This window comes from Nothoprocta perdicaria, unplaced genomic scaffold (assembly GCF_003342845.1).
Source record: "Nothoprocta perdicaria isolate Ctin4 unplaced genomic scaffold, notPer1 scaffold_0, whole genome shotgun sequence".
Taxonomy (NCBI): Eukaryota; Metazoa; Chordata; class Aves; order Tinamiformes; family Tinamidae; genus Nothoprocta; species Nothoprocta perdicaria.
In genome coordinates, this window is record NW_020454092.1 from 13453320 (window position 1) to 13477764 (window position 24445).

The 24445-nt window shown below is 46.8% G+C and overlaps 2 protein-coding genes and 4 non-coding genes across 6 annotated transcripts in view; 3 read left to right on the forward strand and 3 right to left on the reverse strand.

Annotated features, from left to right (window-relative positions):
• Window positions 1–17861, forward strand: part of ARMH1 (armadillo-like helical domain containing 1) — a 21305-nt gene extending 3444 nt beyond the window's left edge. Inside the window, exons 6-12 of the mRNA XM_026033437.1 lie at window positions 1557–1679; window positions 2386–2458; window positions 3213–3342; window positions 3924–4001; window positions 4412–4520; window positions 4781–4933; window positions 17765–17861. Coding sequence (XP_025889222.1) covers window positions 1557–1679; window positions 2386–2458; window positions 3213–3342; window positions 3924–4001; window positions 4412–4520; window positions 4781–4803 — 536 coding nt within the window. The 3' untranslated portion in view covers window positions 4804–4933; window positions 17765–17861. The remainder of the gene's footprint in view (window positions 1–1556; window positions 1680–2385; window positions 2459–3212; window positions 3343–3923; window positions 4002–4411; window positions 4521–4780; window positions 4934–17764) is intronic.
• Window positions 265–379, forward strand: LOC112943842. The gene has a single exon (XR_003248665.1). It is a non-coding gene; the product is annotated as a U5 spliceosomal RNA (small nuclear RNA).
• Window positions 909–1023, forward strand: LOC112943898. Its single transcript, XR_003248675.1, has one exon. It is a non-coding gene; the product is annotated as a U5 spliceosomal RNA (small nuclear RNA).
• Window positions 5447–22396, reverse strand: KIF2C (kinesin family member 2C). The gene is made up of 21 exons (XM_026033426.1): window positions 22333–22396; window positions 22171–22265; window positions 20412–20516; window positions 20139–20181; window positions 17732–17854; window positions 16967–17083; window positions 16450–16550; window positions 16103–16198; window positions 14999–15053; window positions 14752–14914; window positions 14382–14472; window positions 12687–12750; window positions 11415–11506; window positions 11065–11207; window positions 9419–9623; window positions 8877–8987; window positions 8598–8665; window positions 7683–7791; window positions 7489–7605; window positions 7039–7162; window positions 5447–5900 (listed from the first exon to the last, which is right to left on the reverse strand). The coding sequence occupies exons 1-21, from the start codon at window positions 22394–22396 to the stop codon at window positions 5821–5823; spliced, it is 2166 nt and encodes a 721-aa protein (XP_025889211.1). The 3' UTR covers window positions 5447–5820.
• A 653-nt stretch (window positions 22397–23049) lies between these two features.
• Window positions 23050–23164, reverse strand: LOC112943904. Its single transcript, XR_003248678.1, has one exon. It is a non-coding gene; the product is annotated as a U5 spliceosomal RNA (small nuclear RNA).
• A 529-nt stretch (window positions 23165–23693) lies between these two features.
• LOC112943893 lies at window positions 23694–23808 on the reverse strand. The gene has a single exon (XR_003248674.1). It is a non-coding gene; the product is annotated as a U5 spliceosomal RNA (small nuclear RNA).
• Window positions 23809–24445: the final 637 nt, after the last annotated feature.

Consider the following 24445-nt stretch of genomic DNA (forward strand, 5'->3'; position numbering starts at 1 on the left):
GGCAGCGGCGCCTCATTACCATGTCCCTCTTTAGCATATTTCGATTTGCATACCCAGGGTGCACCGCGCCAGAGCAGAGCCCCGTCGAGCCCGCTCTGCGCCCGTCGCCACCCGGTTCACCGCCGTGTCCGCGGCAGGGCAGGCGCAGCGGCGGCACCGGAGCTCGGCCGGGCCGGGCCAGGCCGATGGCGGCGGGGCGGGCGGTCGCCGTGTGCTGGGTGCCGGCGCGCGGCGGTGGAGCGGCGGCGGCGGGCAACATGGGGCATACTCTGGTTTCTCTTCAGATCGTATAAATCTTTCGCCTTTTACTAAAGATTTCCGTGGAGAGGAACAGGCACGAGTGTCGAGGAATTTTTTGAGGCTCCATTTCGGTGGAGCTGCCCCAGTGCTGGTCAAAAACAGAAACAAGTTTTAGTAGTGAGTCTCATGAGATGATGTGCTCTGCAGCAGCGCCTGGCCCCATGGCAGGTGGAGGGCGGCTGTCGCTGCTCTCTGGACCCTGCGTGCCAGCAGGGGGCGCCCTGGCTGCCGGCTGCTCTCGCTGCTCTCCCGGCTCCGTGTCCCGGCAGGGCGCCCCTGGCGGCCGGTCACTCTCCCTGCTCTGAGGCGTCGGCGCCGTCGCGGCCCGACGGTCGTTAGACGGGCGGGGCGGCCTCCTTAGTGTCCCTCATTAGAATTCCCTCATTAGCATACCCAGGCTGCACCGCGGCAGCACCGCGCCGGCCCCGTTACGTTCCCGTTACGGCCCCGCTGCCGCCTGCGGGGCCGCTCGGGCCGGGGCGGCGCCGCGAGCTCCGCGCGCCCGCGGCGGGGCCGGAGCGGCCGGGCGGGGCCGGCGGGGCCGGGGGTCGCCGCGGGCTGGGGGGCGGCGGGCGGGCGGCGCTCGCTGCGGTGCCTTAGAGCGATTCATACTCTGGTTTCTCTTCAGACCGTATAAATCTTTCGCCTTTTACTAAAGATTTCCGTGGAGAGGAACAGGCACGAGTGTCAAGGAATTTTTTGAGGCTCTGTTTCGGCGGAGCTGCCCAAAGCTGGTCAAAAACAGAACTTATTGAGCAACGGCCGTTATAGTTGTGGATTTTAGCCAACAACCGGCTCTGAGCCGCGACTGTCTCCACGAGTTAAGAGGGGCCGCGGTGGCAGGGGAGCTGTTGTCCTAACGGTCGTTGTTGGGGCGGTCGCTGTTGACGCGGCAGTTAAACCCGGCAGTTAGAGCCGTTAGAGCCGTTGTTCTAACGGTCGCTGCTGGGGTTAAACCCGGCAGTTAGAGCCGTTAGAGCCGTTGTTCTAACGGTCGCTGCTGGGGCGGGGCAGGGTCCGCTGCCACCACTTTCCCTCTCGCCGGTCATGTGCCTGCAAGCCTTTTATAATTTATTCATTTATGTACTTACTTTACTGCGGTGGGAGGCCTTGAAAAGAGGGTCAAAACCCTGTCCCCCTCTTACCAGCACGTTCTGGTCATCCCCCAAAGAGCTGTACACGTGGGCAGGCCCCGAGGCGCTTCGTGAGAGGCCCTGAGCCGAGCAGCCGCTCACACGGTTCCCTCTCCTCTCCAGCCATCCAGCTGCTGAGGGCCCTCATGGCGTGCGAGGTTCGGCCAGCCCTGCTCCAAGGCCTGGTTGCGCTGCTGACACCACCCAGGAAGGAGGCGTTGGCCCTCGCCAGCGAAACGGCCCAAGGTAGACACGCTGAAGAAGGCAGCAGGCGGGCACACAGCAGGTGGTGGTTTGCGAGGGCCATGGAGGTTGGGTAAAGCAGTGCCTCCATCAGTGCTCTCTTCCCTCCTTCTGCAAAGCTCATGGGTCCTCCTGTCTCTGTAGGGGAGGGGATGCAGGAAGCTGTCGCACATGGCAAGGGGAATGGCAGCAAGGGGTGCCTAGGTCACAACCATCCTTCAGGAATATGGGGGGGGGGGGGGGGCACACTGTGTAGTTCAGTGCTACAAAGTCCATGTCCAGCAAGGTCAGGAGGGTAGCAAGGCTCCTGACACGTGAATGCCATGAAATGGGCAGTACGTGGTAAAACAAATGGGAGCTCGGACAGCCCTTTGCACTAGTGCAGACCTTCAGACCCCCTCGAGTCTGCAGGGTGAGGGTGATGAACAGCCCCAGCCCTGGGCATTTCCTTCCCTGACTCAGCAGAACAGGCTGCAGTGACCGTGTTTGTGTTGCTATGGGTGCCTTGCCTATAGATCCTTGCCGTACCACTTAATGATACAAAGCCACAGGCATCCCTGAGGCACATTTTCTTAACAAAAAAAAAAAAAAAAAAACCACTATCCTCCTTTCATACTCACAGTGTAACCTCATCTTCTCTCCCTTCTAACATGCCATAGGAAAAGCCTGTCAAAGCACCATTCTCACCCTCCTAATGTTCCTCTTGCAGACCCAGCCCAGCCTTGCCTGAGAGAGCCCATGCTGCTGTATATTCAGCAAGCAGCTGCTGCAAAAGCCATTGGGTAAGTAACTCTGGGCCAAACCCACAAGAGACTGAGAAGGACTTTAAAGAAAGGTCCCTTCGGATCAGGCCATTGGTGCATGCATTCACAGTGTCCCCTCTTTGTCCAGAAGCTTCAAGCGCTCTCAGTGTATCTGGTGAGCTCAGCAAGCAGTGAAACACCATTATTTAACATCAGCCACTCAATGGAAGAAACCAGTGCCTGTATCTGACTGGAGAATCCTTACAGTCAGCCTTTTGTGCTAAACTTTGTGCATTTCCAATGAATTCCCTTTAATGTCCACCAGATAGTGCTGTGACAACATTTCTCCTGCAAAAGCAGGTGACAAAAAGCCCTTAGTGGGCTGGGAGGCGTATTGGGGTGTCTTCCAGGGCATGGGCTCACAGAAGCAATCTTGGGGGTATTTCTACCTCTGTCCTGGGTCCTTCACATAGGAAACTTGCTAGGCTTTAGCAGACCCCACTTGGAAACTCCTGACAATCATTTACCAGTTGTTTTCACCAAAGCTACGTGTTAAATGATTGACAGTCCATGCAGAGCCGAATGTTTCTCGCTTATTTTGAGCCACCTCTGCCTCTTACCCTACAATGCCACTCGCTGGGAACAGTGTAGAAAGAAAAGCCCGTCCTTTCCACCGGGGTCTCACCAGGCTCTGCAGTAAGAGGTGCAGCCTGGAGCCACTGCTTGCTGTGGGAGTTAGTCGTGAGCTGCTTCCCGCAGACAGGGAGGGGGCTGATGCCTGATCCCCTTGCAGCATTTTAGCCAAGGAGTCGGCCACGGTGGCAGAGGAGCTGATCCAGCTGGGAGTGGTGCACAGCCTGATGGTGGCCATGGGGAATCAGGATCACGCGGTCAGCCAGCGACACGCCAGCGTCTCCTTGGTGGTGAGTGTGGTGGTGTGTGATGGTGGAGGACATTGTAGGAGGGAGGGGTCTTCTTCCAGAGCTCCTTAACACAAAGGTTCCCTGCACTGGAGGGTGCTTCTAAGCACAGCAGAAATGGGCTAATCAGAAAGGCAGGAGTGACTCTCCTTCGCAAAGTAGCTGTGTGCCACCTGCCTCAGCACAGCCCTGCCTGCATAACAGCCACAGTGGCAGTTGGGAAGGGGAAGGAACAGGCAGGTAGAGGGGAAAGGGGCACTCACAGACCAACAGACTGAACCCCCTATCAGCTGCTTCGCTGAGATCATTTCACTGAAATGCCCCATTTTTCTCTTGTCCAAAGAAGAAGGGAACTGGCACTGTGGGAGAGTGGTGGGGACAAGGTGAGGCTTGACCAGGGACCCACATGTCACATCCTCTTCCTTGAGGAATTGAGTCTGGGTTCATGAAGTGCCAGCAGCAGCACAGGAGCCAGAAGAGATAGCTCAGAGGGTCACATCTGGACCCACATGTGGGTCCCACCTCCCACCCTCCACACACTCACATCCCTACTGCCTGTACAGCAGCCTTCTGTTCTGTTGCAGTATTTTGTCCGCACATTTCCTTCTGTGGAGGAGACCGTGAGATTGGCAGTGGGGGACACCCTGTTCCAGCTATTTATGGTAAACATGCCTCCCTTATTTTATTTTTTAAATAGCCCTAAGAACTTGTGTAAGGGTTTGGACTTTTCACAAGAAAGCTAGTCTTGTATCAGATCCCAGAGACTATCCTTTTGTACGAAGATGTCCTTTTAGTAATGTTTATCTTCAGTTCCAGTGTTCAGGAAGATCAGTCACTCTGACCTCACTCCTCAGTGAGCAAGGAAGGACTCCTGCTACTGCTGTGATATGGGGACCTTGTGTGTCAGGAGGGTGGCCTAAGGGCCAAGGAGATAGGAATTCCCCAAACTCAGCAGCCTCAAGTCCCTATTGAGGCCAAGGCAGCTATTGTCAGGGTAACTTGCCCCATGCCTCCGGTGGTTGCCCAGGTCCCACTAAGGTAGTAACACCACCTTCTTCTCTGCCTCTTCCAGGACAGTCCTGACACATGGTACACAAAAATGGATTCATTCCAGGCTGAAATACTGGCCTCCACGGGAGGGCACAGCCCCCAGGAGCTGGCTACACTTCAAGCCACTGAAGGTGTGTGCAAAACCAGGCTCCGTCACTGGAAGACCCCTCTCCATCCCCTCCCTATTAATTCATGTCAGTATAAAAAGTATACGGTTTAGTTCAGACTAAATGCATCTCCAAGCCCCTTACCACAGGCAGGGACTAGGCCCCAGGCTCATGATGGGGTCAGAGGAGAACACAGAGCAGCCAAGGGGCTCCTTGATCCAGGGTCTTTGTGCTGGTGAGAGGTGCATCCTGCCTCCAGGGCCAGGCCTGTTTTGTTCTTTCAGGGACAAGCCCTGGAGAGAACTGAACCCACCACAGAGGGGAGCGGCCGCTGTCTCCCCCACCCTAGGCCAACTCCTGCCTGAAGACAGTGGGTATGAGAGCAGAGGGGTACACAGTACACAGGAAGGCCCTGCTTTGCAAAGGCTTCTTCCTAGGTAAGCTTTGCCTTCAAATACAGTTTTTTTGGTATACTACAGAATGTGTTATTGCATGTGGACTATTACACCCCTTCTTGGAAGGAAAAATAGATGAGGCTGCCTTCAAATTCAGGTTAAACTGCAGAGGTCCAAAGGAATCAAGAGGACCCTCCACACTTGGCCACTAATCTAAGTTACCACATAAAATATATTAAGCTCTTCTTAACTGTAGCAACTGATAGAAAATGTCTCCGAGGGCACCTGCTTCCCCTTGCTAGGCAAGTTCTACCCCACAAGATCCCAAAATTAAAAGACAACATTTATTTAGAATGATTTTTTATATGAACATTACACATATAAAGAGTTTAAAAAGAAACACTCCTCAATAAGCCAGCCCACCTGTACAACACCAACCAGTCTTTAGGGGCTGCCAGACTCCAGCAAAATAAAGAAAATATTTTATAAGATAGAAATTAATTAAATCCAGAAACATTTATTTATCAAGCAAACTTCTTAAAATAGTGATTTTTTACAGTTACAGGTAAGTCCATTTTCTTTCTAGAAAAGCCAGACTTGCAATTTTGCAACATTTCAAGCACATCTGGAACCAAAAATAGTATGTACACTAGAAAGCTATACACATATCTAGTTATTAGGAGACTGTAGTCACTTGTGTTAGACATCTGGCAGACTCAAACCCCTCCTCCCCAAGCCTTGCAGTGAGGGTTTCTAGCAGAGTTTCTGCCACCTACCCTGATTCCAGGCCACTTAGGGAGAGGCTGCCATTTTGCTGCCTCAGGCACGCCTGACCTACACACTCTACCACATTTAAAAGAAGGGTTACACAAACCACTGACATATGCAAGAGATACAGAAGATTGCTTGTGAACCACATTTTGCTATATTTACTGAAGCCTCTGCTTGCTCATCTGCTTGCTGGCTTGCTCTTCCAGTTGCATGGCAACTCCCAGGGCCTCTAATGTTTCTGGAAAGGGAAAACAGGAGTGTTAGGGGGACTGATGCCATAGCTGAATTCACAAGCCCAGCTGTCTCAGCTGTTCAGCAGGGCTCTGCAAGGGCCACATAGGGAAGTAAACATCTCAGAAATAAAAAGAGGGAAGAACATCTCAATTGGCACCAGATCATGTCTAATCCACAAAGCCTTCCATTTTTTTCCCCTACTCATCAAGAATTTCAAGCTTGAGGCTTGCATAATTCAAGCTAAATGCTACTAACCCATTCATTGAGTACCTCAGAGGACCATATCTAACCAGTCAGTAGCACAGAGGGTGGCAGGCTGCTTGCACCAGACCTCTGCTCTCAAGCTGCATCCAAGATGGGAGGGCAGTTATGGCCTTTGGAAAAAATCACTACTTCTTCCTGACAATAGTTCACTTTGCCTTTCATCATCATTTGAAAAACCCTCACAGGCAAATATCCAGGCTGTAATTGCTGAAGTGCCATTTAGGCAGTGCAGAGGGAAGAGGCAGCTGACATCCCTTTGGCACAGAGCTGGGAGATTTCCAAACCAGGTTTGATCTGTGCAGTTGGAGGCATTTTGATACACATCCAGTGATTCCCTATATTAAAGTAACCACACAGGTGCTGACAGACATGTCCTATGAGGATATGCCTGACAGACCAGTTATAAGTGGATAGGTCTTGAGGCCCAATATCCACAAAAATGTAAGTGGAAACAGTGGGCCTACCTGGTAAATCCCTAGTGTTCTCATGGACCTATTTCTCAAAGTCACTGTTTTTGTCCAAGGCAAAAGGTAAAAACCATATAACTACATAACCAGCCAGGGAGACTTTAGTGTATCTGCTCATAGTGGATATTGTTTTCTGCTCAAGGGAAGGTAGTTCTCTATGGCAATGAAAAGCAAATGGAAGTTACTAGTCAAAATTTTGCTTGGTAAAGTGCAGGCAAAAAGACAATTCAAATCTGTTCCTATGATCTCCTAGTAATATGATCAGAAAGGTAAGCTAATCAGGAGGACTGGGAGCTCAAACCCCCATGGTTGTGCTGATACCAGTTTCTGATCTTTGAAATCATTAATAGCAGTGCTAGTGCCTGTTCTAGAAGGTACATGTCACCATTATCCCCAAAAATGTTAACATACCTCCAACACTAATGATGTTTCTTGAGCTTTCCTCTACAAAGCACTTAGCTCTGCTGACAAAGGTCTCGAGATCGTAGTCTGGCTGCTCAGTCATTCCCAAGAGATAGTCAAGTTCAGTCATTTTCTGCATTTCAAAAGAGGGGCCATTATGAGAAATAAACTCTTTGGAAGGAACTTACTGAGTTTCCCATCTGGCACATGAATTAGAGCAGTGCCCGTTAGCAGCAAATGAAGGTCACTAGTAGGAGGTGAAGGGAGACTGGTTGGCCACAAGCAGCAAAATGGGCCCATTTAGCTACTTGGGCAGGAAACAACAAGAAGGTGGCAGTGAAGAAAAGGTGGTTCTTGCATTATAGAATATGGCCTACCCATTAACACTTGGCTCAGACAAGGCAAGCTACCGTCAACACGTAGGAAGCATCTTAGGCAGAGCTCACATCTTCCACATACCTGTTTTAGTTCTCTAAGCTCTTCTATAACTTTCTCCTCCTGCTCACCAATTTGAATCACAGCCTCACGGAAATTGAACATGTGGGGAGAAAGATCTTCCTCCTCATCCTTGGAAAGCTGCAAGAAGAAGTCCAAGTAAGAATAGCAAGCTGTTACCAGCTCCAATATCTGTTCAGCCCACTGCATACACATACATTGTGTTGAAGACTCAAGACTTCTCCACTGGTTTCTGTTTCCTCATTATCAGTTTCCATATGATTCTGGATTTCACCAGCTCCATTGTGAGGGCTGAGCTCTTTCACTCTGCAACAGGAACATCTGTCACTCTGCTGTCAACAGTTTCTGGGCTGCAGCATCATCAAGCAGTTATTGCAGTTGATCAGTCCTCACCAGGAAACATTTTGTTTCATTAGAAAAGTTTCACATTACCACCCCCAAAACAAGGGGCAGAAAACTCAGTGGGCCGCAGGAGGGGGTGCTAGATGCTAGTCTCAGTGCCCTATTTAGTCATATCAATCTAGGACCTCTGCAGCCAAGAAACAGCCAAGTACACAATGCTACAGGCAGCCACAGAGGCTGTCTGTCTTCCACATGTCAACTTGCTCTTTCGTGACCAACCAAAAGCACTTCCAATATAGAAAGAAAAGGAATGAAAACATTCCATAGGGCACTCAAATCCCACAATCACCACCTAAAAGTGGGCACCTCCTAACCAACTCATATTAAATGCATCAAGGACACAGTGAATTCTCTCACCTATAGGGCCAGGTCAGGGATGCATTCTTAGCACACATGTACAGATAGGACCCAGCACAGACCACAAGCAAAATAAGGGGCATAGAAAATGCTATTCAAGACTTTTTTTGGCCAGGTAAACTCACTGCAAGACTGCTCCCCTGAAGGAAGGAGGAATTAATAATGGTTTTAATGCAATCTATTATGCTTCAGGCAGAAAGAATCTAGGTTAATTGTGGAAATCAGCTCTAACAAAACTTGCACTCAGCCTCTGAGCTGCCATCAAGGGAAATGACAGCAAGCAAACTTGATCAGAATAAGAACAGTCCAAACCCCTTCTGCAACAAGAACCCCCAGGTCAGAAAGGCCATTACCTGTCAGCGTATCTCAGTGTGTTTAAGGTGTACTCACAGGAACTCATGCCTGGAGAAATCATTGCTATCTGTAAACAGAACAAAGCTTCAGTAAATACCATGTCTGCTGGCTTTTGGTCACAGTGGCTATGGTCAGTGGAAGAAGCTGACTTGACTGGTTTTCACAGCAAACCAAAACTCTGAGGCTTCAACATCCCCTCATCCTAGAAGGGGACATATACAGCTAACCTGCTTGCTCTCAAGCAGGTGCAGGTTTGACTGTGCCATGCACGTACTCACCATACAGGTCCTCGAGTTTGCTCCTATGAAAGAGTCTCTTAGCACTTGGGTCAGCTTGCTCTCCCGGAAAGGGGTGTGAGATTTGTTCTGCCCTAGGGCTCGAATACATTCCTAGAGAAAGACAACTCTTATGAATGCAATGTCTGCATCTCTTCTCAAACAGTTCTGCAAACTACTAGCAAACAACTGCTGGTAAATCCAGCAGGCTGGAAAATGGTCACCACTGTTGTTCTGTAAGCCCATCATAGCCTTTTGAATATACTCAAGGCATTTGACTGTCTCAGTCACACCTGCTTTATCTAGAATATGAAGAAAACAGACAACTTGAACAAAGTTTGCCATGGCTGTTGTACCATCTGGCCTGATAATACTATACTGCTTTTCTGGAGTCATTATAAGTGGATCACTTTCAAGGTTGCTTAAATTTGGGATCTTTTTAGCTCTTATTTTTCTCTGTCATGGAAAGAGAAAGAACAGATAACCTAGGAGATAAGTGATCGGTGTGTTGATTACCACCATTTTCTCCCCATGTACATGCTGACCTTCAGAGCCAACAAGCTCTTGTTGATTTCTGCCCCTTCCATCCGTGTCTGCCGATCAGCACTAGATGTATCTGCACCCCTCTCATTTCCAGCCAGATCCACCAAGGAAAATTTGCCAAACATTTTTCCTTTTCGGCGTAGTATGATTTGAAAACAAGCATGGGACCGGGATGAGCTGGCATTTGCAAAAGTCTGCCCAGATGTCCTATAGCAAAGATGAAACAAGCATCAGAATTGTGTCACAGAACATACAACAGATCATGACAACAGTAGAAAAGGCCTGAGATGCTTGATTTAAAAAGATTAATACTCTAGATTAATACTCTATATTTGCATGAATTATTGAATCACCTTTGATGCAAGAGCAGAAGGACTACTGTGAGAAATAGGTGAACCTACCTCCCAACTTTGAAGAACGAAGGCTATTTAAGCTGATTCCCCATTGAGCCAGCCTGCACTGGAGTGCCTGTGTAACTGCAAATGCCTCACATGTGTTTGAGGCCGGTAGCTCCACCATGCTCCCAGGGAGGACCCCACTCCAGCACTGCATCTCCCTGCAGCATAGCAGCCTCCAGCTCATTCTCCTAAGGCATCTGCCACCACACAGAGAACAAGGCAAGTTCCCCAGTTCACAGTATTAACTGTGCTAGTGCCCTTAGTATCATGGTAAATGCCCCTCTCCAGTAAAACTGCTTGGCACTTAAAGCCCTGATGAGCAACTACAGCTGCCCCAGTCACAGCTAAAGTTTACAAGTTGACAACCTCCCCTGTGACCCTCACCATGACAAAGCTGGCAGGTTCACTGCCCCCTCCCCAGCATCCTCACTTCTGAGAGGGAGGCTCTTCTAGGATACTGTGATGGGAAAGCAGAGTCTGAACGGGTGAAAAACACAAATTTCTTGAATGGCTTGTCAGCCAAAAACATTCAGAGTGCTGAGTGAGCTTTTATGATGTTCTTATCTGCACATGCAAAGTAATACAGAAGCCAAGAAGTGTTTCTGCCAATTCTCAGACAGTTCTCAGGCAGGTAAAATTTGCCAATAAAAACTTGGTGTTCAGAAGTCCTTGATAAAGACACACCAGTATGGCAGGAGTTGCCCCAACCACAGCCTGCAGCCAACCTGCCAGGGTTCTGAGTCTGTGGCTGTCCCTCACCACCACCTCTCGAAGATTCTTCAGACAAGATCCTTGCATGACCTGCAGTATTTTTCTTATCAGGAGAGCTCATTTGGCCTGCATTTAAACCAAAGCACTTTTGCAACTGTAGCCTGAGGACAAATGCTCTTCCTTGTTCTTATAAGGAACTATCAGTACCTCTGTCAACTAGGTGATAGTCTTAAAAGTGCAGATACAAAGAGTTGATCTGAGCATACTCTATCACTTGTGCAAGCAATCTCCTCATGTGAATGGTTTCTCCAGAGAGACGTGAGGACATATGGCCACTCTGGAAGGAAGGCTAAACCCATCCTTGCCTTTATTCTCCAACTGTCTGACTTTCATGCAGTGCCTGCCTGTTTGTAGGTATTGATAGACTTGCTCCTCTTTGAAAGTGTGACAGGCCTAGGCTACAGGATTAGTTACATGTTTTACAGACATCGAGTGTAACTCAACAGAACAGTTTCCATGCTGATTTTAGGGAACCAAACCTGCATGCACTGCCCATCTCAATCATTCTGATGACATCCTCAGCACAGCCAACTTGTCTCTCTTGGAGGCCAACCACCTGGACTTGCTGCTTGCCATCTTCCAGAACTCGAAGCTTTGTCTTCTTATTCAAGAGGTCAAACACCTGTATTCAGGCAGTGAGATCAAGGCAAATTTAAATGCAGTCTTTTAGTGTAATTTGCGCTGTCTTTATAGAAATTTAATGCCAAAACAGCACATGCTTAACATGCCCATCCAATTCAGTTCTAGACATGCCAGAAGATAAAAATAAGGTTCATTCAGCTACTTATCAAGCACAGTCAAAGAAATCAAGCAAAAATGAAAAACATACCTTCCCATTGTATATTTCAAAGAATGTCACATAGACTTCCAAATCCCGATTCCTATACCTGGGCTGGCTTAGGAGAAGGAAGACATCTTGTGCTAGCAAAGAAAAGGGAAAAGTTTAACTAGGTTAAAACATGTTTTAGTTGCTGCTGGAACACCTTTCAGATGAATTCTGCAATAAGGCAGTGTCTAGTAACTGAATGACAGGCATCCTACCATGTGGTAAACAGCTTCAGCAGCATCCTCATCTAGAGGCTGAGGACACAGTTGGGAGGGAAATGGAAGCTTCTACTTCTAAGGTCACCAGTAGACAGCAGTGCTTGCTGGTCAAGTTTTGTCAGTACAAGTACATTATCTGCTCTTTGGTAGGACATTAGGATATATGCCTTTATTTTGGACAGGCTTGAAGAGTCATGTATTTCCTTGAACTGCTTCTTGCAGACTGCCTAGAAGATGCTCTTCCCTAAGCATCTCCATTTCTCACCATTTGGAACCAAAACACCATACTAGCTGGTCCATTGGCTAGATCCAGTGCAACCTGTCATGATTAAAGGACTTCACATTTTTAAGCTCAAAAGCAAAAGTTTTCTTTCAGGGCCAGGTCATAACAGCTCATTTGTAAGGGACTATCAAGCAATTTTCATTGTTTCAACAGCCTCACTGCAGAGGCTGTTTTCACAATATGCCTTACAAAAGCAAAAGAAGAGGTCAGGATTCATTGTGCTTCACTAGGCATTATTGCGAGGAGGAACTTCTAAAAGCATTTGCTGTCTGAAAGCCTTTTATATGTGCTAGGAATTTTTTTGTATGTAATGCTTAAAAGAAAAAAGTATATCAGAATTATAAATAGGAAATATACAAATACATATAGCAAGCTTTATATCAGAAATGGGTAGTCTCCTGCTTCATTTAAGTCAAGAATTTCCAAACACAGTCTTTAGCTGAGAAAAAAAAATGAAACAGAAGTAATCAAAACCAAGTAGTGCAGCCTGGTAAGCATCAAACTAGAAGATATGTCCATTTGTTTCAAAAATAGATATCTTTTGATGAGTTTGTGTTTGATAGCAGGCTGACCTTACAAGCTAGACAGAAAATGTTGTTTGTGGAACTTGGTAATAACTAAGTAGTCATACCTCCTACGTAAACTCCACTACTTATTGGTGAAAGCACAAATGCTTTTACTTGGGAATACTTTGAGCGTCTATAAAGAAACAGACTTTATTGTCTAAGGAAAAGCACAGTTTTGATTCATATATCTAAAGAAGAATCAACTTACATGCAAAAGCATATATCCCCTTTGAGGCATTCTGTGCTCTCCCAGAGAAGTCTCCGCCCATAGTCTGCAAAGAGAAAGGCCATCACTGCAGGAGGGTGTAGCTCAGGCAAAGCAGGTTACCTTGAGTCCTGAGAACATGCTAACAAGTCATCATTTACAAGTTTGAATGTCAGTAGGATTATTGCAACATAGTGCAATTCAGGATAAAGTCAGCTTTGCGCTTCCATATCACTTCAGAAAGATGACAGAGGCTATGCAAAGCAGCAGCTGCATGCCTGTAAGGCTCTGCAGTGCTGACTCTCTGTGCGAGTTCAAAGGAGTTGTTCCTCCAAGAAATGCATGGCCTTGGCAGTAAAACCAAACAGACTAATTGGTTAGGTGCTAGATTTGCTACTGCTTGCAAAAAAACTGACTTGCATGGTATCAAAACACATCTGTCTTCTAGAACAGGAGAAGCTTTTTTTCCTAAAAGTATTCCTAAATACTTTCAGTCTCCAAAAGACTTTAGCTACTGTTATCCTGGTCGCTTGCTCTAACATTTTTAATATTAAACAAGGAGTCATTTACAAGACTAGTTTAAGAAGAGTTTAAAAAAACTCTCAGACCCAACAGGAGACATTTTCAATCTACCAGGGTTTAAGAGGTATCACTAGTTTCAAGAGCCAAAGCTGGTTCTGTGCTCTAGAATCAGAAGAGTAGCTTTCTTGCCTGTGATTTAAATGTTTCAAGGTTGTGTCAGATCGGCATATTTATCAGCCTTTGTTAAAAATAAAGTGGAGAAAGCTTTTTATTACTAGAAAAATCTCCAGGTAGTATGAAAATTTAATCTTCATACAGGTATGTATAAATCCTGCAGCTCACTGCAAAACATTAACAAGATAAATTCCTTGACTAAACCTTGTGTTTAATGCTAGAAGGTAACAGGTTAGTCTAGTCCAGTAGAGATCACTGTGGTATGAGGTAAAGGCTTCTTGTAGGACAAGAACAGAACTGGCTCCTATGTCATGGTGTGAGGGAAGAGCCTTTTCCAGTGGTCTTTGTGGAAGGCCAAAATTAAAAACAAGACGAGTTGCTGAAAACTCCTAGTTTTCAGCAAACACCTTCGAGAAAAGTCTCTAATTCTTTTAGACTGGTAGAAGTGGTTAAAAAAGTGAGTAACTACCCATTCGCAGCTATTATCAGACCAGTTAATTGTCCACTCTCTAAATGAGGCTTATTCTTATATACCCAATCAAGTTTTTGGAATTCCTCTAAAGTCAAAATACAATATAGACAATATTTTCATCCATCTTAGAAGCCCTAAATACTCGTATTTTGCAGACTGAAATTAGAGGCATCAGTTTGATGCGGTTGTAATAGTCTTGACTCTTAACACATCCTCAACACATACTTAGTTTTAAGTCTTCAGTAAACCTACTGTGAATGATTTAGTATTATTTTCCTTGTAACTCCAGAGGAAATGTGCTAATATTCTACAGAAAAAAAGATTATGAACTATTTACAAAATAACTATTTATATAATATTTAAAATACATAATTATAACTAAACCATTTACAAAATAACTAAGACAATCAAAACAATTCAATACACTTATGCAATCTTTATGCAGACCTATTAATTATCAGCATCTCAAGGAGCTTAAATACACTTTAGATGAAGCAAGAAAAATTGAGACCTTAGGGAAAATAACTTACATGTGTCTTGCCACTGCCTGTCTGGCCATATGCAAAACATGTTGCTTTTCCACCCTCAAAGATAGTCTGTACAAGAGGCCTAGCAGTGAACCTGGAGATTCAGAAGGTAAAAAACAGATAAAACTTAATTCACACTCAGATTCATATTTTTTTTTCCTAAGGAGGCATAGGATAATACTTTGAAAGGCCAATAAAAGCAAATTTTTAAGAAATCAAGGTCACACCAAAACTCAGCTTTACACTTTTCAGTGAATACTTTTCCCCAAAGTACATTTTGCATATACTTCAGGTGGCAGTTTAAGCAAGTATGCCATTGGGCTAGACATCTGTGCTTTTATCTTATAACTCATTCCTAGGAAGAGAGCATTACCTGTATACCATTTCATTGGAAGAAGATTCATCAAAGGAGAAGTCAAATCTAAATGCTTGGGTTTCTAGGTATTTTGTTAGATCCACTTTCAGCTTTGGCTCGTGCACCAGCAGGACACACTTGCTGGGAACAGTGATCACATCACATTCCTTTTTTAGAAGTTCTGTTAACGAAAAGACTCATTGTCAACATGAATAGACAATGTCTTAACAGCTCCAAGTCACAGCTGTCCTGCCAGTACACTCACCTTGTTTATTTAGAGGGCGTTTCCTGACACAGACACAAATCCTATGTTCTTCCATCTAAGAAAAAGTGAGAAAACACGTGTAATTGCTTCCTGCTTACATCCACATCCATTAGCACTAGGGAGACCAAAAAAATCAGGGTTCCCTCATATCTACCTTTCTACATATTCATTAGAGCTCCTCTGCTATAGATCAGTTAGCCACTCATGCAGAGATTTAAGTTGTAAAGTTAATTCAATACAAAAGAACTCTAAACAATAAAAACAATTTAACCATAAATAGCACACCCAACATATCAGATGATATGTTGTCCTGGAGTTTAAGTGATAAAGTGAACTTAGATATTTCTTCAGCCCAGTTACAGAGCTTTGAAAAATATTTATCTCACTAGCTGAGGTAGAAAGGTAAAGAAAACCCATCTCCTGTCATGCAGCAATTCTGTACAACCAGCTGGTTCTCAGCCAAGTGCAATGCAGATGTGGAAACCACCTAGTGTACCAAGCTAGTCAGCAGCTCCTTTTTTTTGAACATAAGTGTTCTCATTTTTACTGATCATTACAAGGTTTTAGTAGCCAAAAACTACTTCCCTGTTTGGCTGTTTCTAGTATTAAACAATGCCATCTCTGGAGCTGAAGAGCCATCCCATTGCTCTGATTCCATCCCTACCCTACACTCAATTTTTGGCCTCCACCTTTTGCTTCTTGCTTTAAGTTCAGAGTTACTCAAGAATTAACTTAAGAATGGTAATATTCTCCATTAGTGTAGTCTGCCTTTATCTGATTCATACATATACCTAAAATAGACTAAACCGCTGCGTAACTCTACGCGTTACAAACTGGAAAGCACTGGTGGTGCCACCCATGGTACCATTCCATAACTGTTTAAGGGCCACCTCTTAGTGATGCGCACAAAATAATGGAAGGCAGCATGGCCTGAAAGAGGAGCAAAGCAAGGGACTTCATTTGCCACTGTGTGCCTCAATCACAACATCCACACAGGGTCTCTGTGGAGCAGTAACGCCCTCGTTTGCTTATATGCCAAAACCTGGAATACAAAATAATCAGAATATGCAGATGCAGCAGTCAGTGGCCTCAAAGTTTACTTACTGGGTCAGTTATAGATATTGGTTGGCAGTCCAAAGTTGCTCTGAATTCTCTGATCATCCGTGCAAATTCCCAATTTGGACAGCTGCTATCAAACTCCTGCACAAAAAAAATACATACCAGAGCATGTTAAACAGTCAACTGCACACAATCTGGATTTTTTTTTTAATGTAAAGGCAGCAAGATTCAGATTTTTCTGGATCTAGAAATAATCCATCCTTAAATACAGGAAAAGCAAAGCCTGCCACTCTATCTTTCCACTTGTGTCCAAAATATGATTTAGTTTGACTTCGGGAATATATTATCCCACAGAATCTCCTTTTATTAGTGTGTTGTAGAGAATACTCCACCTGTGCACGTTTTGTCCTGATTTCACTGATCTGGGCTCTCTTTTCTTCTCTCTTGTTTTTCATTTTCTCCATCTCTTTCACAATGTTAGACCTTCTCCGAACTAGATAAAAATCAAAATGTTTCCTTATATTAAATTTTCACTTCATACATTATAAGCACAGCATTTTCCAAATATTTCCAGCTTTGCCATGTTACTGAGAGACTAACTTTTACAAGAAAAAAAAATCTTCAGGATGATTGATTCCAGTAGTTTTATAGTCTTCTTTTTCAAGGCCTATGTGCCAACTATAGAAGCCAGCTAGCAACACACACCATTACTCTGAAGTAAAAGTAGTATTTCTGAGGAGATGGTCCTTTAATATGATTATATATTTAAAACATACTCAAAATTGAACTTACAGACTGAACTTTAACCTACTTTTAAATCCACCTTTTAACTTTTGAATGTACAGAGCAGCAGTCACTGAGATGCTTTGCTGACCAGTGTGTCAGTTTTCAGGCACTGCTCCTCATTACCTGGGTTTGATGAAGAGCTCGTTCTAGCAGGAGGCAGATGTTCCTCTGTGTTTCCATTTTCATTTGTCAGGGAAGGCTCTGGGACACAGCTCAGCCTGCTAGCCCTGGTCCTGCCAGCTGCAGAAAGAAGAGGGATCCAAGACAATAATTAGATCCTAAAGACCAAGAATAATTTTATAATTTGTAGAGCTCAATATGACTGTGGAAAGGAAAGGAATAATAAGCCTGTTAATAAGCTTTTAATCTGCTCAAATTCATAAGCAGTCTGGCACTCCAAAAATTCAAGTTATTGCTGTCTTAAGATAATATCCTCTTGAGTAAGTTTTTAACCTCCCTCCCATCCTAGACACTAAGGGCCCCCAGCTGGGAGAAAGGAGCATCAAGTGCCCTTCACATCAGGCTCCTGCATGGGAAAGGTTGCAGAGCACATAATCAGCAGCATTAAGACACTTCTTCCCACTTCCAGCGGTGCAAATGCCCCTTTTTGCTGCTAAACAGATACCATGTCCATCCATGTGCATGACTGCCACTCTGGTTAGCAGAACATGTCTTCTTATTTTTGGGATCCTTTGAAAATCCCTTCAGGAAGAAGCTTTGGATATTTATTTATCAGAGACCTCTTAGCCTCTCTCTTTAGATCTGAAGGAGCTGGGGGAGGGAAGGGTGGGACAGAGAGAGTTGCTCCTTTTCTTAGGCTACAGTTTACCTAATTAAATACATATTTAGGTGTCTTCATATTAACAATTCTGGGCTTTCTGCACTCACTAGGAATTGCTGAATTGTTTCTGGTTTGTGTAGAAGTGCAGGGATCCACCTCCATCTCATTTTCCTGGTGATTGCTCTGAGACTCTGTGATAACAGACATCCTGGTGGAACGGCCACGCAGACCTTTGGAGATAGAAACTTGAGGTTAGTGTTGTACATCAAACACAAGCATAGAACAGAAGGCACCATGGTGTTGTTAAAAGGACCATTTCCACTCCTCAGGTAAATTAACAAAGTACAGGGTGAAGCAAAGCTGAGAAGGCAGGTGAGTAAAAAGTGATCACAAAATGTACAACTAGAAAAAAAGCAAAGTATAGTCCAGATAGCACTAAGGATTTGCTGCTAAAGTGGTTCCAGAACCTCAGCAACCAAAAGAGGCAGTTCAAAAATCTTACAGATCTTTAGAAAGGTTCATTTTGCTGGCAGTCTCTGTAGTCACTTATTGAAGTATATTTTTTTTTTATTTCTCTGAGACCAAATCCCTGCCCAAACTCAATTGCAAAGCTTCTGGATGAAGAGATCAGAACATGGTTTTCCATGTACAGAAAGCAAATATGATATGAAAAAAATCTGAAGTGCAGCATGAATATCAGAACTACCATCACCTCTAACAATCACAATAATTTATTCAGAATTAATCTCTATGATTTCCTTGGGATTTTTTTTTTTTTTTTTTTTTTTTTTAATTTACCACAGATTAATTCCCATTCTGGATCAAATTCTTTAAAAACCCATAAAATTTCCTTATAGCCCATGAAATTCAGCACTTATGTATTTATTAAGTCTTTACCTGGAATCTTCTGATCTGACGCAGAGACATAAGGTGCAACTTTAGGGACAAAACTCAGCAGCATTTTTCCTGAACGAAACAGTGCCTTAGACCAACTGAAGGATTTGCTGCATCTAAATGGGTTTGTTTCAAGTAATTCTTGTGGTAGGAAATACACAGCATCTTCCAGAATTTAGTTGGAGAACTTAAGCAGTAGTTGTTTCTCAGTTAACTCTTGAAGCACTGTTTACTACTGCTGCCCCCACTTTCCCGAGGAGCTCGATGCAGTACACAACATGCTGAGATGGAAACAGATACCTCCTGATATCTGTTATTACTGAAGCCAATGTTAATTTTCTAATTAGTGCAGCATAGAGTTTACAACAGGACAGAAATTCCCTGTCACTCAAAGGATTTAATAATATTTGAGGAACACTGAACATGTTGCTTCCCTTGTGTCCTGTGAACAGGTCTTTGGGGACAAGTGTGCCTGCAGCAAAGGCAAGAGGCATTTGAGATTTGCAGCTAGAAGCTACATTTTAGGAAAGCAGTGACCTCTCATGACATTTTTCTATCAGTCAGTTACTGGATTAAAACTCCTTTATTTCACCAGTTAGCTGCCCAGTTCCATCAACTGACCTGTTCACAGAAAGCAGACACTTCTGTAGCCAGTTCAAATTTATGGATAATTCCCTGGATTTGAGAAGGATCAGGATGATCTGTCAAACATGATTCTATACTAGATCAAGTTTCTCAGACTATTCCTGTCTCTCAGAAAGGGAACTGTACTGTCTTCTGGTACCATGTTCCCTCTCCAGCATCACATGCAAGGGGCAGGAAAATCAGCAGTTACAGACCACTTACATGGAAAAACACAAGTTCTGACAACGGATACATTAAGAGTGTACATTAACTCTGTCACCACTAAGCCTCAGCATCATTTAAGTTAGCTGCTATTTTCAACTCACAAAAAGCCACAAGTCAACAAAGTTAAGAGAAAATAGAGAAGATGGGAGTTTTCCAGCTCCTGACACCTCAAGCAAAGCAATTCCTCAGCAGTCCCACCCTTTCAGATGTCTGAAAATTCTGTGCTGGCTTTGCTGAAACTGTTGGCCTGACAAGCACTCGGTGAGCTGTAGCACACCAGCTAACATTTCAGGTGCCTAGTCTGAAGCATCTCCAGGAGTAAAGCTCTAGCTATTGCCTAGGGGGACTGTCTGAAGATGAGATAATGATTTGTCATGAGTATTTCTTTCTGCCCTTTCCACTCTCATTCTGACACTTCTTTTATCTTAATTAGTGTCAGTCACCTTCTGTTGTCTGTGGCATTAGCCAAACTCCATATGAAACTTCACAACCCAAGCCAACAGGATCTGCTTAGTGACACTTAGAAGAGCGTCAAGGGAAGAACTGCAGCAATGCTATAAAAAAGGGCAACACATCAACAAACCCCAGCTCACAAGAACACGACAGCAATCTGCTGGCACAGGTCTGCACTCAGGAGTCCAGAATGTTTGTGCAAACCAGCATGCTCAGAATATTCATTTAATAGGATGCCTTTGACTACAATGTGGTGGCTAGAACTGAAAACACCCTCTATTTCATGTGGTCATAGCAGGGGAAAGAATGTTTGCTCACCTTCACGTGGAGCAGGAATTTTTGAAAGGGTTGTTCTGCGTTTCTGGAGGAAGAAAGAAAGGAGTGCTATAAGTAATCAGAATAAGTCATAAACACTTAGCACAAGCCTAAAAGACAACATTAATACAAAAAGGCTTTCTGACCAAAACCCAGCTATAAGATAGAACACAAGTTAGAGACCTCAAACTCTGAAAATGATTGTGTTATAACACTTGTTTTTCAGCCTGCTGCTGTTGACACTCAGGAAAGACTAAAGTACGTAAAAGCACTTACCTGTACAGCTATATTTTCTTGCAGAGGAAGATTTTCTTTCACATCTGCAGATGGTATTTCTTCTGCTAACTCAGGATTTATTGTTATCACATCGCAAATGTCAATCTGCAACAGCAGAAGCAAGATTTTTTACAGAATGAAATGTTGTTGCAACTGCTTACAGCCTTTTTTTTGCATTGAGCTTCATTTTAGGCAAACAAACCTGACCCACTGCTTGCCCGATGTTAGCTTAAAATTGACCTGACCAACAAGGTAGTCCATATTCCCTGTGGAGAGTCTCATACACCTGAGCACGCTAAAAGAAATGGGCTAGTTGGACCATTTACCCTCATCTGCCAAACAGCACACAGCTCTGCAGGAGCCATGGAGCTCTTATGGAGAGAGAGGCAAAGCACATTTGGCATCAAGCGCTTTAATCCCTTACAGCTAATCTTAGTAAATCTCAGCTGCTCTGACTTCTGTGCAAGAAGAGCATTAAAGGTTTCCTGGGCAATTGCACTTGCCAAAATAAACTTCAAAGAACTACTTACACCTTGGAAAATGCAGAATTCGGCATTAAATCCACGGCATGTCTGGTCACCTACATTTTCCCTTGCTATTGGAAACAATTTCACCTAAGGACAGCTGGAAGCCTCTGCGTGACCCTCCGGTGAAGTCATAATCCTGCGTTCTGCACTTGGAAAGGCACTGCCACAACAACCAGGGCAGCAGAGCCACCGGCAGGCAGACTGGCAAGGACAACCTCACACACAAAAAACACCATCGCTTCTTTTGGTCTTTCAAACCTAAACTTCTAAATTCTAGTACTAAAATCCTAGTTTTGCAGCAGCTTACACTGGAATTCGCCTACAGTCAAAGCAGCACAAAAATCACACCAGGATGTGCTTAAGTCCTGAAGTAATCTTTGATTTGATTAAAAGGAAAGTCCATGCAAAGAGCAAAAATAAGCAAGTGAGCGCCATAAAAGGTGATCTCTTTCTCATGCAAGAGGCATAATTGCTACCTATAAAATGTGATTTTATACAGAAATAATAACTGTTCAGAAATACACTTATGAGGACAGTGCATGAGCACATTTGCTGCTATATTGTGAACAGCCTCTTCTCAGAGGCATTATAATTCCACACTGAATTTATTCAGTTATATTGACAGCATTGCATATTTGAATGTAGTGAGCACACAAATGACACAAGACCAACTCAAAGAACTAGTCAGTGACAGAAGACTTTACCTGAGCTCTAACCTACATAAGGTCCCAGGGTAACTGGCAGGACAAACACGTTGTCTGGCTCTCCAGAAGAGGCTAAGCGGCAGGTCTTCAGTTGCATCGCCCTCAAGAGCCCTGGATTTCTGCATTCCCCACCACCCGCACACGCTATTTTATTGTGCGCTAGCAAGGAGGTTTTAGAAATCAGACTTAGCTCAATATACCAGCTGAACAGTCACACTTTTACTAACTCCTTTTGTCTTGACCTGCTACAAGGAAGACTTAGTCTGACCTGAAGGGGGAAAGTCAATACTAATGTGGCAGGTGCAGCACAAGACCCCCACACCCCAAACTCTGTGTTTCGCTGTGACACTTCTGACTAGCACTGACCAAGACATGATTCAAGTGCCAGCATGACCTGGGTTGCAGCCCCCGCGTGTCACGCTGAGTGACACTTTCCCCGTGCAAAATTGCTAGTGCACAGTGAGCAACAAGCAAAACACAAAAGGAAAAACACAGCAATGCACAGTGGAGCCAAAGAGCAGCACTGACCTCCTTGCCCTTGACGGAGCTGCCCTCGGACCACTCCACGGACACGGTGCGGCGCTCGGCGTTCACCGCGCGGATCGTGGCGGTGTGGATGAGGCCTAGGAGAGCGCAGGGTGAGTCCCGCGCCGTGCCCCGCGCTCCCCGCCCGTCCCGCCGCCCCCTCACCGTTGCTCCGCTGGATGTTGACGACGCGGCCGGGGCACATGTGGCGGCAGAGGCGGGGGTCCATGGCGCGGCGAGCAGGGAGGCAGCGCGCGGGCGGGCGGGCGGGCGCGTCCCCACCGCGGCCGCAGCTAAGACCGGGCCCCGGCAACCGCCGCCGATTTAAACCCCGCGCGCGGCGTGCCGCGGGGCCTGCCGGGAAGCGCCGGCGCGGCGGGACGGACTACGCCTCCCGGCACGCTTTGCGCGCACGGCGGACTGCAGCTCCCGGCAGCAAGGAATGGGGCCCCGCGGCCCCCCGGCACAAGAGCATGCCGGGAGTTGTAGTCCGGCGCGGCGGGGGCCGCTAAGAGGCTGCGCTGCGGGACCGCAGAAGCGCTCGGGGGATCGGCTGGAAGAGGGGGGGAGTGGCGCGTCCCGCGGGCACCGCCTCGGTAGCGGGAACCGTTTGTCGGGATCGGGTGCTCCAAAGGCTGCTCTGGTCTGCTGCTACCCCCCGGGCGGAGCCAGGAGCCAGAACTGGCCCAGGCCGTGCCCCGCCGGCAGCTGTCAGGAGGGCACTAGGGTGGCTGTCGGGAGGGTACTGGGATAGCGGGGCCAGGGACATGAATGCGTGGGACGGAAGGTCGGTGCGTGCAGCCTGGAGGAGCTAGAGTAGGACACGTGTCTCTGCATGCTGTAGGTACTCAAACAATAGTCTGTTTTTGACCAGCCATGGGCAGCTCCGCCGAAGCAGAGCCTCAAAAAATTCCTCGACACTCGTGCCTGTTCCTCTCCACGGAAATCTTTAGTAAAAGGCGAAAGATTTATACGGTCTGAAGAGAAACCAGAGTATGAACCGCCCTGCGGCACCGCAGCGAGCGCCGCCCGCCCGCCGCCCCCCAGCCCGCGGCGACCCCCGGCCCCGCCGGCCCCGCCCGGCCGCTCCGGCCCCGCCGCGGGCGCGCGGAGCTCGCGGCGCCGCCCCGGCCCGAGCGGCCCCGCAGGCGGCAGCGGGGCCGTAACGGGAACGTAACGGGGCCGGCGCGGTGCTGCCGCGGTGCAGCCTGGGTATGCTAATGAGGGAATTCTAATGAGGGACACTAAGGAGGCCGCCCCGCCCGTCTAACGACCGTCGGGCCGCGACGGCGCCGACGCCTCAGAGCAGGGAGAGTGACCGGCCGCCAGGGGCGCCCTGCCGGGACACGGAGCCGGGAGAGCAGCGAGAGCAGCCGGCAGCCAGGGCGCCCCCTGCTGGCACGCAGGGTCCAGAGAGCAGCGACAGCCGCCCTCTACCTGCCATGGGGCCAGGCGCTGCTGCAGAGCACATCATCTCATCAGACTCATTACTAAGACTTATTTCTGTTTTTGACCAGCACTGGGGCAGCTCCACCGAAATGGAGCCTCAAAAAATTCCTCGACACTCGTGCCTGTTCCTCTCCACGGAAATCTTTAGTAAAAGGCGAAAGATTTATACGRTCTGAAGAGAAACCAGAGTATGCCCCATGTTGCCCGCCGCCGCCGCTCCACCGCCGCGCGCCGGCACCCAGCACACGGCGACCGCCCGCCCCGCCGCCATCGGCCTGGCCCGGCCCGGCCGAGCTCCGGTGCCGCCGCTGCGCCTGCCCTGCCGCGGACACGGCGGTGAACCGGGTGGCGACGGGCGCAGAGCGGGCTCGACGGGGCTCTGCTCTGGCGCGGTGCACCCTGGGTATGCAAATCGAAATATGCTAAAGAGGGACATGGTAATGAGGCGCCGCTGCCGCCCCAGGGCGCAGGCAAGACGGAAGGAGGGGGCGGAGCCGCCGAGGCGGTCCTGGCTCTTGTACCGGTCCCGCAGCGGTGACGGCAGCGACAGGGGCCGGCCCGGGCAGCGCGGCGGGAGGTCCCGCTGCCCACCCAGCCTCCCCCAGCGCCCTGCTCTTGTCCGCCAAAGAGACAGGGCAGGGCCACAGGGTAGGCACGACCGCGGAGAACAGCCCGGACCTTCAACAGGACGCTGGGGAGTAGAATGGAAGATCTTTTAATAAGAATAAATCTGCTTTTAACCAGCCATGGGCAGCTCCGCCGAAGCAGAGCCTCAAAAAATTCCTCGACACTCGTGCCTGTTTCTCTCCACGGAAATCTTTAGTAAAAG

What these genes read in the sequence shown, in the direction of transcription:
- KIF2C (XM_026033426.1), bottom strand. Translation starts at nt 22,396, where the DNA reads ATGGACCCCCGCCTCTGCCGCCACATGTGCCCCGGCCGCGTCGTCAAC. An exon ending in GCTCCGTCAAGGGCAAGGAG is followed by an intron (nt 20,517 to 22,170) that starts GTCAGTGCTGCT and finishes CTGCTGTTGCAG; the next exon opens with ATTGACATTTGCGATGTGAT. An exon ending in CAATATCTATAACTGACCCA is followed by an intron (nt 15,054 to 16,102) that starts GTAAGTAAACTT and finishes ACTTTTTCTTAG; the next exon opens with ATGGAAGAACATAGGATTTG.